Here is a 23,049-nt window from a genome sequence, read left to right on the forward strand (position 1 = left end):
TGATTCCTGACGGTGACTCCCAAGCCTGGGCTGGTTCAGGGCAAAGACCCAAGACATTATGGGTGCCTCTGAGTTGGCTGAAGGACAAGACGGAGATGACCCGGTGAAACCCCATCGTGCCTTATCTCGAATGCTGACCGCATTCTTCTGGCCCTTGGTCCTCATAAAATTGCTATTTCTTCAGAAGCATATTGAGCACCTAATGTTTGTACCAAATGGTGGCTACAGTCCACATTCCCATGTGCCCTTAGCAACCTCTGGGGGAACCTCAGACAGTATGGGTCTTGCCCTGTGGGCCAAGCTGCCCCAGAGTTGCTTCCTGCCACGGCCTTGATCTCCCTTGGGTGGGAAGCCTGGTGCAGCTGAACGTCTGGGCTGTCTGTCTCCCACCTCTTCAGAGTTTCCCCTCAACATCCATGCAGTTAGTTACCTAACCCGGAACGCTACCCTGGACTCCCTCTCCAGCACAATCTGTCTGTTCCTTTAAGGCCATCCACCACTGTCCACCTCCATCATCACCCTTCCTTTCAGGCTGCCGTTCCTTTCCCTCAGGTGCTGCGATCTGTCAGCATCATTCTGCCTTTAGTACCCCTGCCCCCGCCTCATTCTCCACGCAGCAGCTGAGTGGTATGAGAGAGTCCCCTGCTGAAAACCCTCTCGTGGGTCCCAGCACACACAGGACCAAGACCCATGTCCTCACCACAGCCAAGGAGGCACTGCAAAGTTCAAGGTCTGCCACCGCCTCCTTCTCCAGCCTCACCTGCGACACCGCCTCCCGACCCGCAACCAAACTCTCCTTTCAGGGCCTGCTTTCTCGGGTCTCTGTGCTTTTACCTGGGAAGCGTAACAAAAGCCGCACCTACTGAGCCCTTGCGCATACGCGCTATCTCACATGAGTCCGCGCCACCAAGACACCATCGCCTTCGTTTTGCAGACGGGGAAAGTGAGGACGGGCACCTCGGCTGAGGACACAGAACTAGCGAGCGGAAGGGCTGAGACTCGGGCGTAACCACGAGTCCCAGGCTGCCCCTCACCCTGCAACATGCAGCGATCCCCAACCTATAATTCTTAACGTGTATGATAAAGCATATCTGCAAATCCCAAACTCCAGAGGATTCTCCTTGTGGGATGTTTCTGTTCTCCAATTGGGCTTCATGGCTTCTCAAATTTTATGTTTGTTTTGGTTAGAGGTTTCACTTTCTTTAAGCCATATTTAAATAAAGCCACACTTTAAAATGATGAGATTTTAGGCATTTCCATTACAGAGCTCCACGATATTCTAACAGCACAGAGACCATATAGATATGAATTGAAATGCCAAGTGGGTCAGTGACTTGATTTCCAAGAACAAAAGAGAGGTAACAGTGGAATCAACAGAAGGAACCCAGCTTTTAATATCAATACAGCAAGACTCTCTATCAAGGGCGACGGTCATAATTTTCTAGACGGCAAAACATTGTATTATTTTTAGACTTTGAGTGCTCAAAGACACATTTCAAGATCATTTAGTCCAACCTTCCTCATTTTACATGTGAGGAAACTGAAGCCCAGAAGTTAGGCAGGTTACCTGAGCTAAATTCATTCTTTTGTCTCTGGGTGTCCACATAAATACCAGAACCTTATTGTGATCAAGAAGCAACACTGCATTCTCTACAACCCAAGAGAGAGAAACACAACTCTCTATCTACCTTCCAGTTTGGGGCATAAAAACTGTGAATTCTGCCATCAATACTGAGAACAGGGAAGACAATGATACCTTGAATTTCCACTTAAAGGTCAACGTTAAATTTGATGTTAAACCACCACAACCGAGGAAGGAGGCAAAGCTGTAGGCTTAGCAAGTATTCGTTCTGACTGTGTCAATCAGGAACAGGGGGCAATTCAGAGCCAATACTCTTGCTTTTCCAGAACCACAAGAAGCAATGTAGGCTGTGGGTACCTGTTTGAAGTCGGGGCTATTTAAGGCTATTCAGGAATTTGGCGTGTTCTTCTCCTCTTGGTAACAGGGTTTCTCCTCCTATCTTTGGACCTGTCTTTTCCTAGAAAAATAAAAATAGTTTAATAAGAAATGGGTCAATATTATTTGCATGGGTCACTAAAACCCATCACCTTGCAGATGACATACCTTTAACATTCCGTCCCGTTCCCACTTGAAGAGGCCACAATTACTGAAACAGAAAAGATGGGATTGACTCAGCAGTGAGGTTATGGGCCCATAGACATGAAGGTAATAGCACTCCCTGCACTTGGGGGAAGATCTCCCCCATTTAAGCAGAAGCTGATCAAGGTGACATTCATATTCCAGGCTATGCTCTATTGCTACTGAAAATACTCCAGTGATTTGAGAAACGGTCTTCAACTCTGCAGTAAGCTAGATACTTCAGAGAAGGAATTTCAAATGGTAGTATAACAGGGCTACACATGCTATAGGTGGTGAGTGCAAGCTTGGTTTCCAGTGCTGGTCACTGGGAAGACCCTTGGATCGAGGAAGCCAGCCTACAGCTACGTGCAGCCTATGGCTTGCCCCTTTTTCTCCTGTTCTGGAACTAAAAGGCTGTGATAAGAAAGGATTACTCTTTCTTCTGGTTTGAACAATCCTCCCCCCACCCCCTTTTTCAGTAGTTAAGAACAGGGAAGACAGTGCTATCTTGATTTTCCACTCAAAGGTCAATGTTAAATTTGGTGTGAAACCAACACAACAGGAAGGAAATCTTTTCATAACCCAGAGATTTTTCACTCTCTTCACTCAAAGGGCCTGCAGACTCTCATTCTCACTTTTTAACATGGTAAGTGAATCCAGCCCCGAGGAGGCACTGGGATGCTATGGGGACAGCTCATTGTCTATGAAGTTTACTCTGGAGAAGAGAGAGAGAAACAGAAAAGAAATATAGTGAAGCCGTGGGACTATGTCTCCCAGCAGCTTTGGATCTGAGAGGGTCCGGGCTGTAGGGGTCACCCCACCAGCCTCATCCTTCCTCCCCATCTGGCTTAGACTCCACTCCCGCCCTGAGCATCAGCTGCCCGAGGACTTAGCCCCGAGCCTCTCCACCACCTTCCCCAGCTAGAGACCAACTGAATGTCTACTGAGAGACTTTCGTGGCCTACGACCAGATCAGTGATGATATTATGCACAGCTTACTGTCAGGGGTTGGCAATTACAACACAAGGGCCAAATCCAGCCTGCCACAGTTTTCGTGAGGTTTTGCTGAACACAGCCAAGCCTCCTTGTTTGAGCATCACCTATGGCTGCCACAAGAGCGGTGAAACAAACCACAGTGCCTGCCTAAGATATTTACTATCTGCCTTTCACAGAAACAGTTTGCCCATTTCTGCTCGAGATCAAGAATTGACAAGAGAGAGACCAGAGAAAGCAGATGTTAACAAAAATAACAGTGCCACCTGGAGGCTGAAAGGCATCGTGTTCTTCCATTTGAGTTGTACTTACTGCTTATCCTCAATGAACACATTTCTCTGATAATCAAATGTTTTACACAAGCTCTTGCTGTTACAATATTTTGGAGAGAAGTCAGATATCAATATACAAATAGCTACTTAGAACAATGCTAACCTAGATTGTAAAAAGATGCATAAACCAACTCCTGACAAGGTGATGAACGAGCCCCCACCCTCATCCCAAATCAGCTTTGGAGAAACTGGAAATGAGTGGAGTTAGGGGTCCAGGAAATAAACAACAACCAAAACGAAATGAGCAAACAAAAAGGTAGTGAGAATATCCTGGTGAAGAGGTGATAGTGAGATTGCCTCAAATTCCAAAGAATCAACATCATACAAATTATGTCCTTCAAGAATAATGCAATAAAGTTAGAAATTAATAACAAAAAAGATAAAATCAATCCCATATATATTACTAACTCTTGGGTCAAAAAGGAAATCATCCAAGACATTAAGAAATAATTTTAACTAAGTATCAAACTTTGCAGGTGACTGATAAAGCAGAACTACTTAGGGGGAAATAGGAGCTTTAAACTGATTTATGAGGGGACTTCCCTGGTAGCACAGTGGTTAAGAATTCACCTGCCAATGCAGAGGACACGGGTTCAAGCCCTGGTCTGGGAAGATCCCACATGCCACGGAGCAACTAAGCCCGTGTGCCACAACTACTGAGCCTGCGCTCTAGAGCCTGCGAGCCACAACTACTGAAGCCCACGCACCTTGAGCCCGTGCTCCGCAACAAGAGAAGCCACAGCAGTGAGAAGCCCGCGCACCTCAACGAAGAGTAGTCCCCACTCGCTGCAACTAGAGAAAGCCCACGTGCAGCAACAAAGACCCAACGTGGCCATAAATAAATAAATAAAACGCTGTTGGAAAAATGGTGCCAATAGACTTGCTCAACTCAGGGTTGCCACAAACCTTCAATTCATTTAAAAAAACTGATTTATGAGGCAACAAGAAAGGCTACATACTAATAAGTTGAGTTTAAGTTTTAACTGAAGAATGTACACAAAACGGTACAAAGCAAACCCAAAGAAACAATAAGTACATAAGGATAAGGGTGGAAATCAGGAAAACAGAAAGAAAATCAATAAACGTTTAGAAAACTACAAGATGGTTTTCTGAAAAGGTTAACAGAACGCAGAGACTTCTATCAAGGTTGACTCTGAAAAACAGAAGAACAAAAACAACAGAACAAAATACAGCAAATACCTATTAATAAAATATAGCAAGTAACAGACTGAAAAAAGTACATTAGGGACAACTAAATATTAATAAGTTTGAAAATCTAAATGAATTGGATTCCTAGAAAAATATAAAAAGCTGAAATTGGTAGAAAAGAGACCATGAAATTGAAATGGTAATCAAAGCCACCCCTTTCTTCCAAGAACAGGGCCTAAATAATTTTATAGCTGAGATTTACTAAACTTTCAAGAAATAATTGCTAGTTGATAGGTTATTTCAGGAAGCTGCCCAATTCGTTTTATAAGGCTCACATAATCTTGGTTTGAAAACGAGATAGGTCTATATAAGAAAAGGAAAAAAAAGGTCTAATTCACTTATGAATAGATATAAAAATCACATATGAAACATTAGCTAATTGATTATAACAGTGTGCTGAAATAAAAAAAGTCATCAGGATAAGTCGTGCTTATCCAAGGAATAAAAAAGGAAAGTTCAACTTCAGAAAAACTTAACAATGTAATGTACCACATTGATAAATCAAAGGAAAATAAGAAAAGATATCTAACAACACTCATAGTGAGTGAAGAAGGGGACAGAGAAATACATAAATTAGGAGAGCACTGAACGCACCAAGGACAATGTTCTACAACCTGCACCCCGAACTGCACAGGTATTCCTCAGGCTGTTCTACATGAAGCATGCTCCCTGAGTAGTCAAACACAGCAGCTCTGCCTCTGTATCCAAAATTCTCCCCCAAAGTAAAAGCAAAAGTCCCTTAAAACACACATACTCACATATTATAAAAATTTAAACAAATAACTCTTTACAGCAGAGAAAAAAAAATTCCCTATCCAAGCCCCCCACAAACACACGTATTTCACCGACCCACCATACGCAGGCTCCATTTATTTATTCAACAAACATTTCTGATAACCTACTATGCACTGGGCCCTATATTTAGTATTGGGGATACAGCTGTGAAAGGGGCAGGGTCCCTTCCCTCCAGGAGCATTTGGGGATACCCAGGAGCCGTAAGGTAGCACAGAGCAAGGGTGACCCTCCCGGGGTCACGGACTGTCCACAATTCCAAGGGAACAGCAACACATGGGAATTGGAAAAAGGTTCAGGAAGCCTGGATGAGACCAAGAACCCCAGCAATTCTCAAACCTGCAGTGCTTTTGGGGGAGCCTGCCGAGGGAGACAGTTCTGTTTCCACAGGGACACTTGAAAAACCTCTTCACACTGTCGTGCCAGTGGTAGTTGTGCTGCTCGCTGACGCAGGTCTCCAGAGGCTTGAAGTGGGTGTAAGCGCACTGCACAGAACAGCAGAAAGAAGGCACATGTCATGTCAAGAGCTCCGAAGGAGAAATGAGCCACCCGCCACAAGGGCAGCCTGTCCTGAGAACTTCTGTTCTTTCGTCGCCACCAGGCAGGTGCCGGTGGAGCTACTATCTTCTGGCTGCAGTGATCATGTGATTTCTTGACTTTCCCCCTACTGATACCACTTCTTCTCATGTTTGCCCCAATGTCAGGTGTAAAATACACAATAATCTTCTGTGACATCAAGACAATAGCTAGGGCGAAGGAAGAAAAGGATTGGAAATCTCTAAGTAGCTTTGATTGGTCTGCCCTGTATTCACTGTAGTCCCTTATTGTAAGACAACAGATTACACCCATGGGGCCTATTCAGGAAGGATGATGAGCTGCTCTTTCATTTTCTCTTATAAGGCCACTGGAAAGGATTATAAATTTATTACTACTCCTATTTCATACACAGCAAAACCAAGACAGATATTAATTTACTTTTAATTTTGATCCTTCAAAGGACTGAAAAGAACAAGAAATGATGGGTGAAGGTTGAAACAGAGCCAGACAGTGTGCAATGTAATTTCGGGTAATCACACTGAGTCTAGATAAGTAACTTTTGGCCTTGGCAGCCTCAAAGAGGGCAGAGGAGAGTGGTATGCCAATTGGGGCAGGCAAAATAATCCCCCCAAGATGTGCATACCCTATTCCCTGGAACTTACAAGCATGTTATGTTACATGGCAAAGGGGAATTCAGGTTACAGATGCAATTACAGTTGCTAATCAGTTGATTTGTGGCGAGAGGACCCCACCTCCCATTGCTGGTTTCAATGATGGAGGAAGGAGCCACGATCCAAGGGATGCAGGTGAGCTCTAGAAGCCGGGAAAGGCAAGGACATGGACTGTCCCCTAGAGCCTCCAGAAAGGAACGCACCCTACTGACATCTGGATTTTACCCCAGCGAGACCCACTTCTGACCTGCAAAACTGTGAGATAATAAATTTGTGTTGTTCTAAGCCACCCAGTTGGTGGTCATTTGTTACAGCAGCAACAGGAAATGAATACACCGGCTTTGTCCTAATACAGCCACGCTGTCAGAGGAAAAGCTGTCCTATGAAGTAAAAGCTTTACTGATTCTCCACAGTCTGAACTTTCTCAAGGAAGCTCCACCTTTTGGTCCATCCCCTAAATGTAAAGGAGAATCTAAGGTTTTAAAGAGAATAAAGATAGAGAAAATTGCACTGGGTAAGCTAAACCTCTTTCTCCTCTTACATGTGTTCACGAAGTGGATTAGCCATGCAGACTTATTTCAAAGAAATGGTAATGGAAGTAGTATTCAGCAATAACTTTTTTTTTTGGCCATTTTTGAGTAATGTTGAGGAGTAGAGGATTTTGAATTTTCTAATAGACTCAGGGTAAAAATTCCACAAACAGAGACAATAATACAATTCACACTCTGCCCTGAGATTCAATCTAGTAGGTTAGGACCTGAGCAGAAGGGAACAACAGTAGTTGATCATGACATCTGATGCCAAATCAAGTTGTTCAACCAAGGCCCCAGGGTCTTAGGTACTATGGACTGAGGGCGTGCTAAAACTTGAGGAGGAGAGATAAGAATACTCAGTCCAGTGGTCAGATGGGAAGAGGCTCTTCCACAGAACCAGGAGCTGTGGCCAAATGAGGAACATCTCAATACAAAGGCTCTACCATCAGAGCTCAGTGGATGGGTCACGAGAAGCCCGGTGCTGGGCTATCGGACGCCATTTTGTTTGCAGCCTAATTAAATGGCCCGGGCAGGACTCTGGTCATAAGACGTGGGCCCACACCCCAGACTCTCCACATCCTGCTGAGTCCCAGCAACCCCAGACAGGTCGTGGGGAGAACTGTCTCCCGCACTCACCGTCCTGCACGTCACGACTCGACATTTCACTTCCCGGGTGTTTCTCATCTTTTCTTCTATTTGTTCTTTTTTCACCAGGGGCTCAAAATAGTGTTCCTGCAGCTCAGCCTCGGCCTGGAATGACAAGACATCCAGAAGACCTTGTACCAAATCTGATATAGACTCAGGCAGCTGCTTAATAATAATCAAATCTGAACTGAACAGACAAGCTAACTGTATGAGGATCAATGAACTGCAACCCCAGACGGTAAGTAGAAACAAGCCCTTAATGGGCAAAAAGAGGGTATGAAAGCATTTGGTGATGTGTGAGACACTAAATACAAATTTAAACTACTGATGTGATTAACAGCATCATCAGATCAAGTGCGCACCAGAAGGGAACTGTTTCCACTGTTCCAATATAGATTCAGCTATTGGGAGAGGTGCTGGATGCTTCCCCAGTGATGACACCCATTCTATTCGATACTATTCTCCAGACCAAGCACTTGGCAGGAACAATCCCTGCTTGTCTGGAACACAGGTAGGAGGTGTGAGGGCAGAGAGATATTCAGGGCAGGATGTGGTCACAGCTCGAGTCAGTGCAGCTGCACCAGGCAAAAGGCGCAAGGTCTTTGGTGGCCACAAGAACGAAGGAACTCAGCTCTACAGTCTTTTGGGGTCTGCTTGAGCACCTCTCCTGACTGAGTTTCAAGTCCAGTAGAAAGTTATATCACTGTCTCGTTAGCCCTTTGTTAATCAAAAGAAAGGCAGATCATTTGGCATATTGGCACTAAGTGGGGGACCTTTTGAAAATCTGTGGGAGTACTTTTTTTGTTATCCCAGTGACCATAACCTTTGCTACTGGCAGGGACCACGGACACTACACCTTCTGCAATGCATGGAACAGTCCCTTACACATCAAAGGATTGTTCTCAATGTTCTACAGGGCATCCATGTGGATGAAAAACCCGATTATAACCCTCAAACCTAAAAGCATTATATACAACACCACAATACTTGTGCATGGTTTTCACATACACTGACTGTTCCCAAAGTCCTGTGGATGTGGAGAGACAACTGTGCTTTGATGTCTTCAAAAGTTTAAAAAAATAAACCACATTGTCAAAGAAATAGGCCCACGGTATTCAAGTTTCTAAGAAAACACATCTACTGAGTATTCATTGCTAGCTGCCTGATAAATCCACTTATATATACTTACAAATCCAAGCCTCTATTTTATTACTTCTTCAAGGGTAGTTGTGCCCATGTATTTTACATAATGAAATACATATTTTTATTATAAACATTTTCCTTTTTTCCTCTTTATATTACAGCTAGGATATTATATTGGTATTTTTGAAATTACTAGCTAGGTAATTTACATTATCCACAATTTAATTTCAGAATAAGAGAACAATACAAAACACTTGTTATTAAAAAGGGGCATTGTGAGTGTTGAGTTGAGAACTACTGATTTAGAGCATTTGCAGGGTCCATATAAAAATGTATGAATGGAAAAATCCCTTCCCATACTGCAAGGCAGAAAATAGTAGATAGTGGAGAGCCATTAAAACATAACTTCACAGCCATAACTACAGGTAAACGTTTTAAAGAGTTAATTAATCATTTAAAATTGAAGTATAGTTGACTTAACTTAGTTAAGGTGTACAACACCTTAGTTAGTTTTAGGTGTACAACACATTAATTTGACATTTTTATAGAATATACTTCAAAGTTATAAAATATTGACTGAAACATTTTATAATACTGAAGTCAATTTAAATAATGTTGAATGATATTCTTCAATGCAACAAAGGCAAAGCTAAAATCTATTAGCAATATTCCTGTTCTTCAAAACAAAATCAAACAAACTGACATACAACTAACATCTCGGCTAAGGAAATAGGAAGAGATTCTTAACAATACTAGCCCGAGTCTGAGGACATCTCTGTCACCTTTGACCTTCTGGGCTCTTTTTTACCTCTTTTAGGATCCCTGTGTGCCTCGATTTTGCTTTTAGAATTTTCTGAAAATCCTCAGATTCCAGGTAGGCAAGCTGTTCTCTCCTTTTTTTCCTGGCAGGTTCCAATTCATCCTCAGCTAGAGCAGAAAGAAAAAGAGTGAACAGAGGAACCTCAGAGGGCCAGCGGGCCTCGCCAACTCAGCTGCGTCTCCCCCTACAAGACCCTTCAAACTGCATTTACCCCCACTTGGTATGAGCAAAGGATGGCTCTTAGAGAACTGAGTTGAGAAGTACAAACTAGAATATGCGGGAGGGGATGGCAGACTTGACCACTAAATTAGAATAGTTTTCACCTTAAAATAAGAGCCAATTATGAAAACAGGTAACAACAACAACAACAAAATTCCTATTTACAAACTCATGTTAAAAGGACACTGCCAGCTTCAGAGTTTTAAAAATAAAAATAGGGCAATTTAAAACAAAGGAATTCTACTTCTTTCAAAACAAATCTTTCTACTAATATGTATGTGCAAAGATTCAATGAGTAATCTCAAGTTTTCAAATTGTGCATAATTTCATTTTAATCTAATGTAACTATAAAAAACAATCAGTTCCAACTGCAGAAATTCTACTTAGGTACTCTCCATAGAGGTAAATGGAAATAAAATAATGTCTTTTGATGTCAGGGAGGCTGGTTATGTTTTGGACCATTTCCTTTATAAGCAGTGTCTCTTTCCTACTACTAAGTTTCCCATTCGCAGTACCTTGAGGAGAAAATGTGTTGTTCTTTTCTACACGTTCCTTCACTTCCAGGACATCCTGGGGTTCCTTTAGCTTCTTAATGCTGTTTGGGTCTGTTTTTGTAAGAATCTGGCCTTTTACCCTTAATTTGGTTATAGCAGCCAACTAAAAAAAAAGGAAAGAGAGGGAGATAAAAATCTAAAAGATGAGATAGGCATCTGTAGCTCTGTATCCCTTTCCAGTGATTAGCCAGGGAATTCTGGCTGTTCTCAAACATACATTAGCAAAATATATCTTCATTTTACTTAGCATTATTAACACAATTATTAAAATTTCAAAGAATGGAAGACAGGTCTCTAAGTTAGTAGAACAAATCTCAGCTTATTTAAATATCAATAGTTAAACTTCAGCTAGTCCTTCAGCTAGTGTGTAGGCTTTTAGACCCACAGAGGAACCACATAAACATTTTGGAAGTTTGTTTCAGAACAGACAGATTAGGAAAGGATTCCAGCCCTGCCACTTACTAGTTTATAACCTGACTTAATTGTTCAGCTTCAGTTTCTACATTTACGAAATGGGGATGACAGCACTAACCTACCTTTTAGGGTTGTGGTTTTAAGGATAAAATGAGACAATGCAAGCCAAGCATGTACTTGTACATAGTAAATAGCATGTATGCACATATCACAGACACACAGTAACATACATGCATAATTGCTATTACTATTACTGTAGGCATGGCTTTGGCTTGCAGCTAGCCTTTGCCCTTCATGTGGTTCTAGCTACTAACTAGAGTAAAGAGAAGACAGGCTCAAGTCGGGGGCTCAGGGTGACTCAGGAAAAGGAGAGACAGAGCTTGCTGAGGTGGTGGGGTTCTGACCACCCCCAATTCCCACTTCAATCAGAGCAGCTTAGCTTTTATCTGTCTACAGACTGGGCTTCTGTTTTAGTTTTTTTTTTTTTTTTTTTTTTTTGGTGGTACGCGGGCCTCTCACTGCTGTGGCCTCTCCTGTTGCGGAGCACAGGCTCCGGACACGCAGGCTCAGCGGCGATGGCTCATGGGCCCAGCCGCTCCGTGGCATGTGGGATCTTCCCGGACCGGGGCACGAACCCGCGTCCCCTGCATCGGCAGGCGGACTCTCAACCACTGTGCCACCAGGGAAGCCCCAGACTGGGCTTCTGTGTAAGATTTCTTTTAAAGAAGGATTCTTTAAACCACTATTTGACAATTCAATTGCCTCAACAATTCCAAGAATGTTTCCCCCTAATACTAGGGTCTCCAGCTGTAAAACAGTATCTTCTTCTAGGTTATCTCCTGCAGCCCAACAAGAACTAGTATGGAGACAGTAGTTAGTTCTCTTGGATTAAATTAATGGCATTATGTTGATACCCATTATCATTTAAAATTCCTTTGACTAGTTATCATGATCAATAAATAGGTATGAGGGGACTGTCTTTCCTGGTCACAGGTATATAAAGTTTGAAATACCAGCTGTGTGTCACAGAATACAAATTCAAGTGGTGAAGAAAAGAGATGCCAGTTACCTTTTTGGCTTCTGCTAACTTATTCAGTTTTGGTCTTGGTGGTGGTGACTCATCAAAAAATAGGACATCATCTCCTTCTGAGATGTCTCTTCCAAGCTTTGGCATCTGTATGGCTGGGGTTCCTTTCAGCTTGGGGAACTCAGCCCCCGCTGGTGGAGACCAAGAAGGGGGCTGCCGAGAAGAGGATGGCACAGCTGGGCTCTCAACTTCACTCGCACTTTGGAGAAATCTTTAAAGAAATAGGCAGTCACAAACTATGCACACGAGCACAAAACATGCAGACTGGGAGACCGCAGGCAGGCCACCAGCTGATAAGCAGTCGTCAGTAAAATAATTTTCCCTTCTTGGTTATTAATTCAGATTAGTGCACAGTAAAAACAATACTAGCCTCACTAACTCTTAAGCTAACTGGTTTTTCATTGAATAAGTGCTCATTGTTTCCCCAGTTTAGAACTGATTACTATTTTTATCAACTCGCTTCCCAGTGGGTGCAGACTATGGAGCACCTTCAGCTCTGAAGGCAAGCTGTGGACTGTATTCCTAGCCCTCTGGTTAGCCGAGATCCTTCAGGAACTCACCAAATCTCTCTGTACTTTGTTTCCTCTACTGGGAAGAGATAACACATTTGTTACATTTGGAAGTCCTAACAGAAAGGTGCTATAATTCACACAGTGATTATTTTATATATGGCTTTAAGGACTATTTAAAAACAACAAAGGGGGGCTTCCCTGGTGGCGCAGTGATTGACAGTCCGCCTGCCGATGCAGGGGACATGGGTTCGTGCCCCGGTCCGGGAAGATCCCGCATGCCGCGGAGCGGCTGGGCCCGTGAGCCATGGCCGCTGAGCCTGTGCGTCTGGAGCCTGTGCTCCGCAATGGGGGATGCCACAACAGTGAGAGGCCCGCGTACCGCAACAACAACAAAAAAAACAAAAACAAAAAAAACAAAAAAAACAACAAAGGTCAGAAATCATCTAGGCCAAACCTCTCATTGTAGGGATAAAGAAATTGAGGCCCAAGAGCCAACTGCTCATAAGTGAGAGGCCCGGGACTAGTAGTACCAGGTAATCCTGGGCCAGTCTTCTCTCCCCTACCACATCCCCACTCCTGTAGGCTCTAGGCTGAGTTTGCAAATTGCCTAGCAGATCCTGCCCAAAGGTATGTTTTGTTTGGCCAGCAAAATTCTGAAAAACTTCAGACTGATGCCTTTAAACTGACGGGTGCTTTCTACTCCCTACAAGGTTCACAACTCCATATACATGTTTATGTCCATATATATACATTTACATCACCTGTAGGCCCCTGATGAATACCTCTATAGATATCCCACCAGCACCTCAAACTAACCTGCCTGAGGCCAAATCCATTCTCTTATTTTTCCAAAGCATTTCCTCCTGACTCGTAATAGGTGTCCTTTTGCATGGAACTAGGTACCCTACAGGAGCCTAGATCTGGGACAGCATAATGGTTCAACACTGGAGTAGAACAGGTAGGTGTGAGTTCAAACTTGGCTCCACCACTTACTAACTCTCTGGTCTTCAGTTACATTAGCCCTAAAACAAGGCTAAGAACACCTCGCAGATTATGGTAAGGACCGATGGGATGTGTGTACAGTGTAAAGCAGGGTGGCTCAGCACATGCTGGGTGACTGTAAGCAGTAGCTCTTGCTACCATCGCATAACTTGAGTTCAAGAGTCTTTGATTTGTTTACCTTCCACACCCATTTCCACTTGCTTTTGCCTCTGAAATGACTCTCCATTCTCAGTGCCTCATTTTTATCACTGACCTGAACAAATGCAGAATCTACGCATTGGCCCAGCCTGTAATTAAAAACCTAACTGTGGCAAAACTGAGAAATGGGCACCAAACAGCTCAACACCTACTTTCCCTTTTCACAAAACTGTCTTTATATGTTACTCCTTTCTCGTTTCCACAGTGATATTAATTACTGCAGCCTGTACCACCAGGTCTCAGGATTTACTAGCATAAGTCAGAAATACATAACTTTAAATGCTTTATAATTTTAAAGGTTATGTTAAAATTAATTTTTTAAAAACTTCCAAAGTTAAAAAGGTAGCCAACCACCCCAAATCCAAAGTCACACTTTTGAAATCTATTAAGACATCCTCAGAATTCCTGAGATGAGCTACCTAAACAGGGAACATTAAATCTGTGACTCCTACCGTTTCTGTATTTCTTCTGATTTCTTTTTCCGCAACTCTAACATATGCTGCTTCTGTTGCTTCAAGAAGGCTGATGCCGAGATAGACTGGAAAGCAGGTTTCGGGCTCCCCATGATCCCTGAAACACAAGGCACAGGCTGAGGGGGTTCTGAGAGGCTGTGGGGACCCACGCGCAGACACTAGAGCAGGTACAGGCTGACTCTACCTGATGACTTGACTTTGGCTAAATGATGTTTCAAGTTTCTGGCTCCAGATGTAGGCAAGTCCATCAGTTCCCTGAATTCCTCAGAGCAAGACAAGCTCTTCTGGCGTACTCCTGGAATATACAAATATCAGCATTAGAGGATTCAAAATTCAGAGTATTTTATGTCGTGTGACTTATCCCTTTTTAAACTCTGCTTTCATAACTTTAGTTATTTGTAAATGAAGTAGATGGAATATCAAGAGAAAAGAGAATCTTTTACCTCTAACCTCAGACCAGTAGGACTGCAAGGGTAAGACAAATGTATCTTATTTTTGAAAAATGATTAGAATACTAATACCTGCAGGGTCATTTCATACACTATTCCTGGAATATGCACTATACATAAGGATCCATGCTAGACCTGGACCACTGTTATGAACAGAGCCCCAAGGACAGGGTGGAGGTGGCATTCTCCAACCTAGACCTGTTTTAATGAAAGATAACCGACGAGTTTGACTAGGAACCTGATACTACTGATTCTAGTGCTAGACACTAAGAGTTAGACTCAGATACGTCAAGACATTTTATTTTATTATTTATTTTTTTGGCTGCATTGGGTCTTCGTTGCACACTGGCTTTCTCTAGTTGCAGTGAGCGGGGGCTAATCTTCATTGCGGTGTGCAGGCTTCTCATTGCGGTGGCTTCTCTTGTTGTGGAGCACGGGCTCTAGGTGTGCGGGCTTCAGTAGTTGTGGTGCACGGGCTCTAGAGCACAGGCTCAGTAGTTGTGGCACACGGGCTTAGTTGCTCCGCGGCACATGGGGTCTTCCTGGACCAGGGAACAAACCTGTGTCCCCTGCATTGGCAGGCAGATTCTTAACCACTGCACCACCAGGGAAGTCCCCATCAAGACATTTTAAAAAGCTAAGACACAGCTAAGATTAATATGCTGTTTTTTCTTAAGATGCTGCCAACCAAGCTTGGTTCGTTCTGCTGAGGCCACATCACTCACCAAGTATAACTTAGTGTTAGGATCTAACCAGTTTCAATCCTGAAGGCTACATGTTTAAACCTGAGAAAGAAAAACAGTGTCTAGAAACAAAGTTACCGAGTTTTTGTTGAGTTTCCTGAAGGATCAAGTCTGTGCCCTTAACCACCAGATTAGTCAGAGTGGTTTGAATCTTCTTTTTAGGTGCGACAGCAGCTGCACTGAAATGACAAGAGTCACCCCCTCAAAAAAGGAAAATCACTGAACTTCAACACTCTGTGAGGTAAAGAAGGTGCAGAAGTAGTCATTTATTACAAACTGTCAACGTTTCTCAAATCACCATGTAAGTAGACTTTCTTAATACCATGGCCCTACAGCGTAACTGGTGTGTGCATTATGTCACAGATATAAAACAACAGGCGACCTACAAATTTGATTGAAGGCCGTTCCGGAAGAGCAAGTTGGCAAGAGAAATAAAAAATATGCCATCACTTTGATCAAGTAGACTAGGACTCACCAAGTAGTCTAGGATTTACCTAAGACCTATGCAAAAATTTAGGATATTAACGGAAGCTTTGTTTGTATTGTTAAAAGTTGGAAATGCTATAAATGTTTATCCATGGAGACTTATTTAAATTATCACAGAACCATGTAAAAGAACACCATGTAGCCACTAAAAATAATGCCATAAGTGAATGTTCCACAAAGTAAAATTCATTATTTTATGTGGGAAAAAAGAACGTTGGCAAAGTATAGGTATATTATGATCTCATTTTATACTATTAAAACGTTATACATTTGAGAAAAAAGGACCCCTAGAACCATATATACCAAAACTAACAGTTATCTAGGTGGTGGGATTATAGATGGTTTTTACTGTCTTCTTTTGGCTAAACTGTACATACATTTTTTTAAAATAACATATGTGTATTGCTTTTTGCAATTTGGTAAAATACAGAAATTATTTTAAATCTTAAAAATGTGCTTGATATCACAAAATATACAGGAAGTGAGAGTCCTCTAGCCCAATTTCTGTTGGATCGAGGACAAAATCTGTTTTGTTCTTGGACCAAGTGTAGCTCCCTTGAGCCAGGTCCCCACCTGCCGCATCCTCAGACGTACTTTCTAGAGAACAGGGACGAGGCCATCCATCATCTACTCAGGGACTCCAGGGAGAGAATGAGATCCCCAGAGGGGAGGCCACGCATGCCAGCCTCAGCAGCGCCCCCTCCCCCGTGAGGCTTCTCTGCATATTCATTCACTAAATTAAATGTGGGTTCCACGAGGTCGCAACCTCGCACTAATAGTCGTCAGGGAAATGATTTCAAGTATGTCAACACTATGATTAACACTTTTAACGGCCCATCAGCCCTGACAAAGCAGCACTATTCACATTAGAAGCCAAAGAGGAAGTGTGGGTTCCCTGTTAAAGACCACCATGACCTGACTTAGTTTCCCCGCCTTCTGAGTGTTTTCCTCTCTTCCCAGGAACGAAAGAGGCCCTCAGCCGTCTTGTTCCAGGCAGCACGCTATGAGAGACAAAACCTGTACAAGTCTTCCAGGACCGGGATAGAAACGTACAACCACTCTTTTTACTCTTAAAAGAAGACAAGCAAGACCGCTGACCCCAAAGAAGCCCTGAGAAAGTCTCACATTGAGGCTGCATACGAGGCTGAAGAAACTCCTCCGTAGTAAAAACCATCCTGACACAGCCTTTCTTTCAGGCTGATGCCTTTGCGGGCAAACTTCTTTGGAATTCGGCCGCCGGAGAAGGTGGACTGCAGGTCTGCTCGCCTGGCGCTGAGCCTCTTGTACTGGGCCTGGATGTGATACTGACAGTATTCACAGTCATTCTGTAAAAAGGAAGAGCGGCTGCATCAGCGTTAGGGAGACAGGCCGGGGACAACGTTAAGAGACACAGATCCTTTCTCCCAGTCTCACAGAGAGCTGTTCTGCGAGAAGAAGCCTCCCTGCTGACCTCTGAGACCATTCTTGATGCACAGCTAAGCAGCAACTTGAAGTTCTTCTCCTAGGTAAGGATGGGGGGGCGGGGATGAATTGGGAGATTGGGATTGACATATACACACTACTACATATAAAATACATAACTATAAGAACCTGCTGTAGAGCACAGGGAACTCTACTTAATACTCTGTAAGGGCCTATACGGGAAAAGAATCTAAAAACAGTGGATATATGTATTGATATATGTATAACTGATTCACTTTGCTGTACACCCGAAACCAACACAACACTGTAAATCAACTCTACGCCAATAAAAATTAAAAACAAAAAGCAGGGTTGGTGGGAGACGTTCTTCCCCTAAACTCCTCTGAACACACTACTTGGGTGAAAAAGTGGCATCATTCACCGCCTTTGCCCTCTTTCTACAATGGAAGTAAAATCAGCTTCTAGGATGAACCTTGAAAAGGTTATGCTAGGGACTTCCCTGGTGGCGCAGTGGTTAAGAATCCGTCTGCCAGTGCAGGGGACATGGATTCGAGCCCTGGTCCGGGAAGATCCCACATGCCGCGGAGCAACTAAGCCTGTGTGCCTCAACTACTGAGCCTGCGCTCTAGAGCCCAAGAGCCACAAATACTGAGCCCGCGTGCTGCAACTACTGAAGCCACGCACCTAGAGCCCGTGCTCCACAACAAGAGAAGCCACCGCAATGAGAAGCCCGTGCACCACAACGAAGAGTAGCCCCTGCTCGCTGCAACTAGAGAAAGCCCACGCGCAGCAACAAAGACCCAACGCAGCCAAAAATAAAATAAATAAATTTATTTAAAAAAAAGGAAATAAAATAAAAGGTTGTGCTAAGCGAAAGAAGTCAGACACAAAGGTCCCATGTTGTATAATTCCTTTTATGGCATATATCTAGAGACAGAAAGCAGATTACAGGTCACCAGGCAAGTGATTACTTAATAGGTAGGGTGTGTTTTTATGGGGTGAAGAAAAGGTTTGGAAGTTAGAAGAAGCTGGTGGTTGCACAACAAAGCGAATACACTAAATATTACTGACGTGTACACTTTTAAATCGTCAATTATACATAATGTGAATTTTACCTCAATAAAAGTTAAAAATAAAACAAAATCAGTTTCTAGTGAGGTTTTCTGTTTCTCTGGTTGACTCTTGGACGAATGCTACCCTTTCAGTGAAAGAAACAAAGAGAAACTCCGAAGTATCATCCTATTGGGTGAACCTCAGAGATGGTGGCAGTGGCGTTTTAAGTGATTTGTCAAGTACTCCCCCTGAGACCTCTTTTTCCAACCATCTCCCTCCTTCCTATGTCCTGCTCACTAGTTCATCTGTTAGACAAGAATGAGGGAAACAAAAAGAGATGAAACCAAAATCTGTCATTTAATCCTTTCAAAGAGCTCTAAGAAGTACCACTTAGATGGATAGTATCCACTGGGATGGCTGCAATCAAAGACAGACAATAACAAGTGCTGGCCGGGACGTGGAGGAACTAGAACACTTACAGTACTGCTGGGGAGAATGTAAAAGTCACTTTGCAAACCAGTTTGGTGGTTCCTCAAAAGCCTAAGCATAGAGTTACCATAAGACCCAGCAATTCCATCCTAGGCTTATATATACCCGAGGGAACTGAAAATGGACATCCACACAAAAACCTGTACGTGAATGTTCACAGCAGCATTGCCCGTAACAGTCAAATGCGAAACAACCCAAACGTCCATCAACCAATGAATGGATAAAAAGAGTGTGGTCATCAATGAAATATTATTCAACCATAAAAAGGAATGAAGCGCTAATAAATGGCTTTGTAGCATGGATATAGCACAGATGAATCTTAAAAGCATTATGCTAAGTGAAAGAAGCCAGACACAAAAGGCACATATTATACAATTCCATTGTATGAAATGTCCAGAATAGGCAAATCTATAGAGACAGAAAGTAGATTAGTGGTTGCCAGGGCTTGGGGAGAGAGAAGAGTGGGGAATGACTGCTAATGGATATGGGTTTCTTGGAAGGGTCCTGAAAATGTTCTGAAATTACATAGTGGTGATGGTTGCACAACCCTCTGAATATATTAAAAGCTACTAAATTGTGCACTTTAGAATTGTGAATTGTCTGGTATGTGAATTCTATCTCAATAAAGCTTTATTTATTTTTTTAAAAAGAAAGCTCTAAGAAAAGGTATAATAGAGTTAAGTATTGACTAAAATAAGCTTTCGGTATATTTCATCATTAGTGTTTAATCTCCACCACTAGAAAGAATTGAGGGCAAATTAAAATTCTATCTTTCTTATACCTCCTAGTCAGCTAGCAATAAAAGATCACTTTCCTAAGAGGTTAAATCTTTCCCCCACCCTCAGCTTTGTAAACTGGCCATTATTAACCACACATTCAATTTTCTCACTTTGATGCTTCCTGTTATGTAGGAAACTCAGTTCCAAACAGGTCATTACAGGTAAAGTACCTATAATTTATTCCTATTAGTTTCTGTCTTTAGCAAAAACCACCCCAACAAAGCTGAAACCTACCAAATTTACAGTCTGTGTACACGGTTCTCCATTCTTCTTCTTTGCTTTACAGGTTCCCAGGTCAAGAGCTTCCCCCATAATTAAGACCTTTTGAGGATGATCAATAGATAAGCACACCTGTAGAAAAAACGGGGAGTTGGAGTTAAAAGCAGACAAAGGTACGGCCTTTCAACAGCAAGAATGGATATAACAACAGTTGGCGCGAGTTAAGAAGCTTTTTATCCTTTCTATCAGTGCACTGGAATTTGAAGCCAGTGTTCCATAAGACAGCTGTAGAAATGGGACGTGTAGAAGACACATTTAGTTCTCCACCCACTATCTATTTTCTCCCGTGTCTTTGCTATCAGAATCCAAACGCTCAGCCTTAGATGATGGATCCAGTTCCCAGTTTTCCCAGCATTCTTTGTAGCTAGTGGTGGTCATGTGACTCCACTCAGCAGGAGTCAGCAGGGAAGGTAGCTGGGAAAGCTTCTGCTTTCCTTTAAAAGCAGAGCAAGGAGCCTGGCTCACTTCCTGCCTTGAATGGAAATATGATGGCTAGAGCTTCACGGCCATCTTGTGACTAAGAGGAAAAGGCTGAGAGACTCATGGACACCAGCCCTGGCATCACCACACTGCCTATGTCTGGATTTTTTATTATATAAGAAAAACAAACCCCAGGGTTTACTATGAAAAAGAAACTGTAGCGAAGTTCTTCTGTTATTTGTAGCCAAACACCTTCTTAACCAATAAATGAAGACTTGCTGCCCTTCTCTGTGAAAGCAAGGAATGAAATAACTTAGTCTCTCACTCCTTGTGATATAATAATCTGCCTACAACAGAAGCAGTAGCTTCTTGCTGGCTTGAGTGGAGAAACTGTTGCTATTCATACTGTATCTAAGTTTGCAATTTACTAGAGAATCAGTAGGTAGTATCCAAACTCTAATGATGCTTGAGAAGATGAAAATTCACTTTAAAAATGAAAATTCACAAGCTGCAGCTATGATTGTACTAACAAATGGAACACAGTTCCCTCAACTATAAACCCTTGGCTTCTCAATGCCATCATGGAAATTCATGGGAGATCTAAGGGAACCTGAGCCCAAGAGTTGAAAGAATTACAGGAACCTTGGAACGAACTTGAAAAGATATAACGAAAGAAGTTGTTATGAAGTACTCCAGAGCAGTCTGCAATTCAGCATGTTGGTGGGTGAGGGGTAGATGAATAAACAGAACCAGTTTAATGCGACAAAAGAATATAAAAGCTTGACTTACTACCTGGAGGTAGACCAATATAAATGTTTGTGATAGAACTCAGCTAAGTTATAAAGACCAATAAAAAAAAAAAAATCATGGAAACAGAGTCTTACCTCCTCTGAACCATCCTTGGGCTTCATGGGGTTCGCGTTGAGCAGCCCTACGACGGTACCCTGTTCAGTCTTCCACAGTTCTTTGTGAACCTCTCCAAAGAGGAACAGTGACACGTACCGCGTCAGGTCACGAAGATCATTCAATCGCCAGATGCTAAATGTTTTCCCCTGGAGCAAACATTTATTCTTATTTTTAATAAATTTTGAACAATGGGTTACAATGTCTCCATTTACTGTTCGAGTGTTCTACTGTGGAAAAATATCTAAGTATAACCCACCCTGAATATGTAATCATCAGAATGTCTGTTAATTATAAATTAATCCTTTCTCTAGGTTTTGGTATGACTCTTCTCATTTTAGAAATGAAGGTGAAGAAAGGCAAGCCAATAGCAAACTTGTTACTAGCAGATACAAACTATGATATATAAAATATTTAAACAACAAGGACCACTACTGTATAGCACAGGGAACTATATTCAATATCCTGTAATAAACCATAATGGAAAAGAATATATATATGTATAACTGGATCACTTTGCTGTATACCAAAAACTAACACAACATTGTAAATCAACTATACTTCAATAAAAAAAGAACTTACTAATATAAATTTTGTAAATATTATTTATCACTGATTATGTTATTAATATTAATAAGGAGGTTTCAGCTTAATGTTTCTAAATCTCTGCTTAGCTTAGAAGAAAAAAGCATCATTTAAAGAAAACTAGTTGTATTTAACTGTAAAATTTTGGAAATACTATGACATATCAAGAAGTGCAACTCAAAATGCTGCCCATTTATAATATGAACATCTTCCATGTTTACAGATTTTTTTTTTAAACAAAATAATTCACACAACATTGAATCAAGCTATTTCAGAGGCAGCCCAGAGTGGGCATGGTTACAGGTTATGGTGAGCTATCGCCTAGACTCAAGTATTCTAATTATTCTCCCAAGGATTTGTACAGAGGAGTTCAGATAAATTTCACACCTATTATTTCCATGTCATTATAGCCAGTAGTGATGCAATTAGGAACTTAACCAAATGAAAACCAGACTTGTTCACATTCAGCGAGATAGAACAGGGCTAGAGCAGGATTCAGAATCTGAAACTCAAGCCCTCGTGTCAGAGCTCATAAAAAAATCTAAGGTTGGCCAAGATCTAAACTGGAGAATGAATTAGTTTTGAGCAAGATTATTTGCAGTATTTTAGAGAGAGCCTTTGAATCAAAAGCCAGTTCCTTCATTTTACAGGTAAGGAAACGGAGGTCCTCAAAGAAAGATTCAGGGCCACCCTAAGGCCACAACTCCTGCTAAGTGGAGAACGAGGCTTAGCATCCAGATTTTCTGACGTGTCAGGCCATAAAATAATTTTCCTGTTATGCCTCAGTCAACTGTTATTTTAAAACTTGCTACATCTTTTGCAATATCCATCAAATTAAATATACCATACTGTACTGGCACAAGTCAGCAATTTCAGGACTGTTGCAATTGACATCTTACACCTAGTAAAGCTTCCAAAGGATCTGTGAACTCAGCCTCTCTGAGGACCTGCTTCCCTTGCACAAAAGGGACTGCAGTGTCATAGGGGCATCTACATGCATCAACAAACAATGACAAGTGACATAAGAAAGAATGACATGGACAGTAAAAAGCCCAAGAAGCCTGTACAACCAGATGTTCTTTAAGTAGGGCCCTCCTTACACATCTCCCCCTCGGGTACCAACCCAACGATGGTGTGGCAACTTGGGAACTTATTAGCAATGACTTC

General features: G+C 42.2%; 1 protein-coding gene across 1 annotated transcript in view; it reads right to left on the reverse strand.

The window, feature by feature from the left end:
- Positions 1-230: 230 nt before the first annotated feature.
- The window catches only part of MCM10 (minichromosome maintenance 10 replication initiation factor), a 33,372-nt gene continuing 10,553 nt past the window's right edge, over positions 231-23,049 (reverse strand). Inside the window, exons 7-19 of the mRNA XM_030832456.3 lie at positions 21,279-21,446; positions 19,930-20,046; positions 17,078-17,277; positions 15,545-15,645; positions 14,459-14,569; positions 14,254-14,371; positions 12,072-12,300; positions 10,550-10,691; positions 9,804-9,922; positions 7,844-7,957; positions 5,806-5,951; positions 2,126-2,168; positions 231-2,039 (exon numbers count right to left, since the gene is read on the reverse strand). Coding sequence (XP_030688316.2) covers positions 1,956-2,039; positions 2,126-2,168; positions 5,806-5,951; positions 7,844-7,957; positions 9,804-9,922; positions 10,550-10,691; positions 12,072-12,300; positions 14,254-14,371; positions 14,459-14,569; positions 15,545-15,645; positions 17,078-17,277; positions 19,930-20,046; positions 21,279-21,446 — 1,692 coding nt within the window. The 3' untranslated portion in view covers positions 231-1,955. The remainder of the gene's footprint in view (positions 2,040-2,125; positions 2,169-5,805; positions 5,952-7,843; positions 7,958-9,803; positions 9,923-10,549; positions 10,692-12,071; positions 12,301-14,253; positions 14,372-14,458; positions 14,570-15,544; positions 15,646-17,077; positions 17,278-19,929; positions 20,047-21,278; positions 21,447-23,049) is intronic.

Source organism: Globicephala melas, chromosome 2, assembly GCF_963455315.2.
Source record: "Globicephala melas chromosome 2, mGloMel1.2, whole genome shotgun sequence".
In the NCBI taxonomy this organism is placed as follows: Eukaryota; Metazoa; Chordata; class Mammalia; order Artiodactyla; family Delphinidae; genus Globicephala; species Globicephala melas.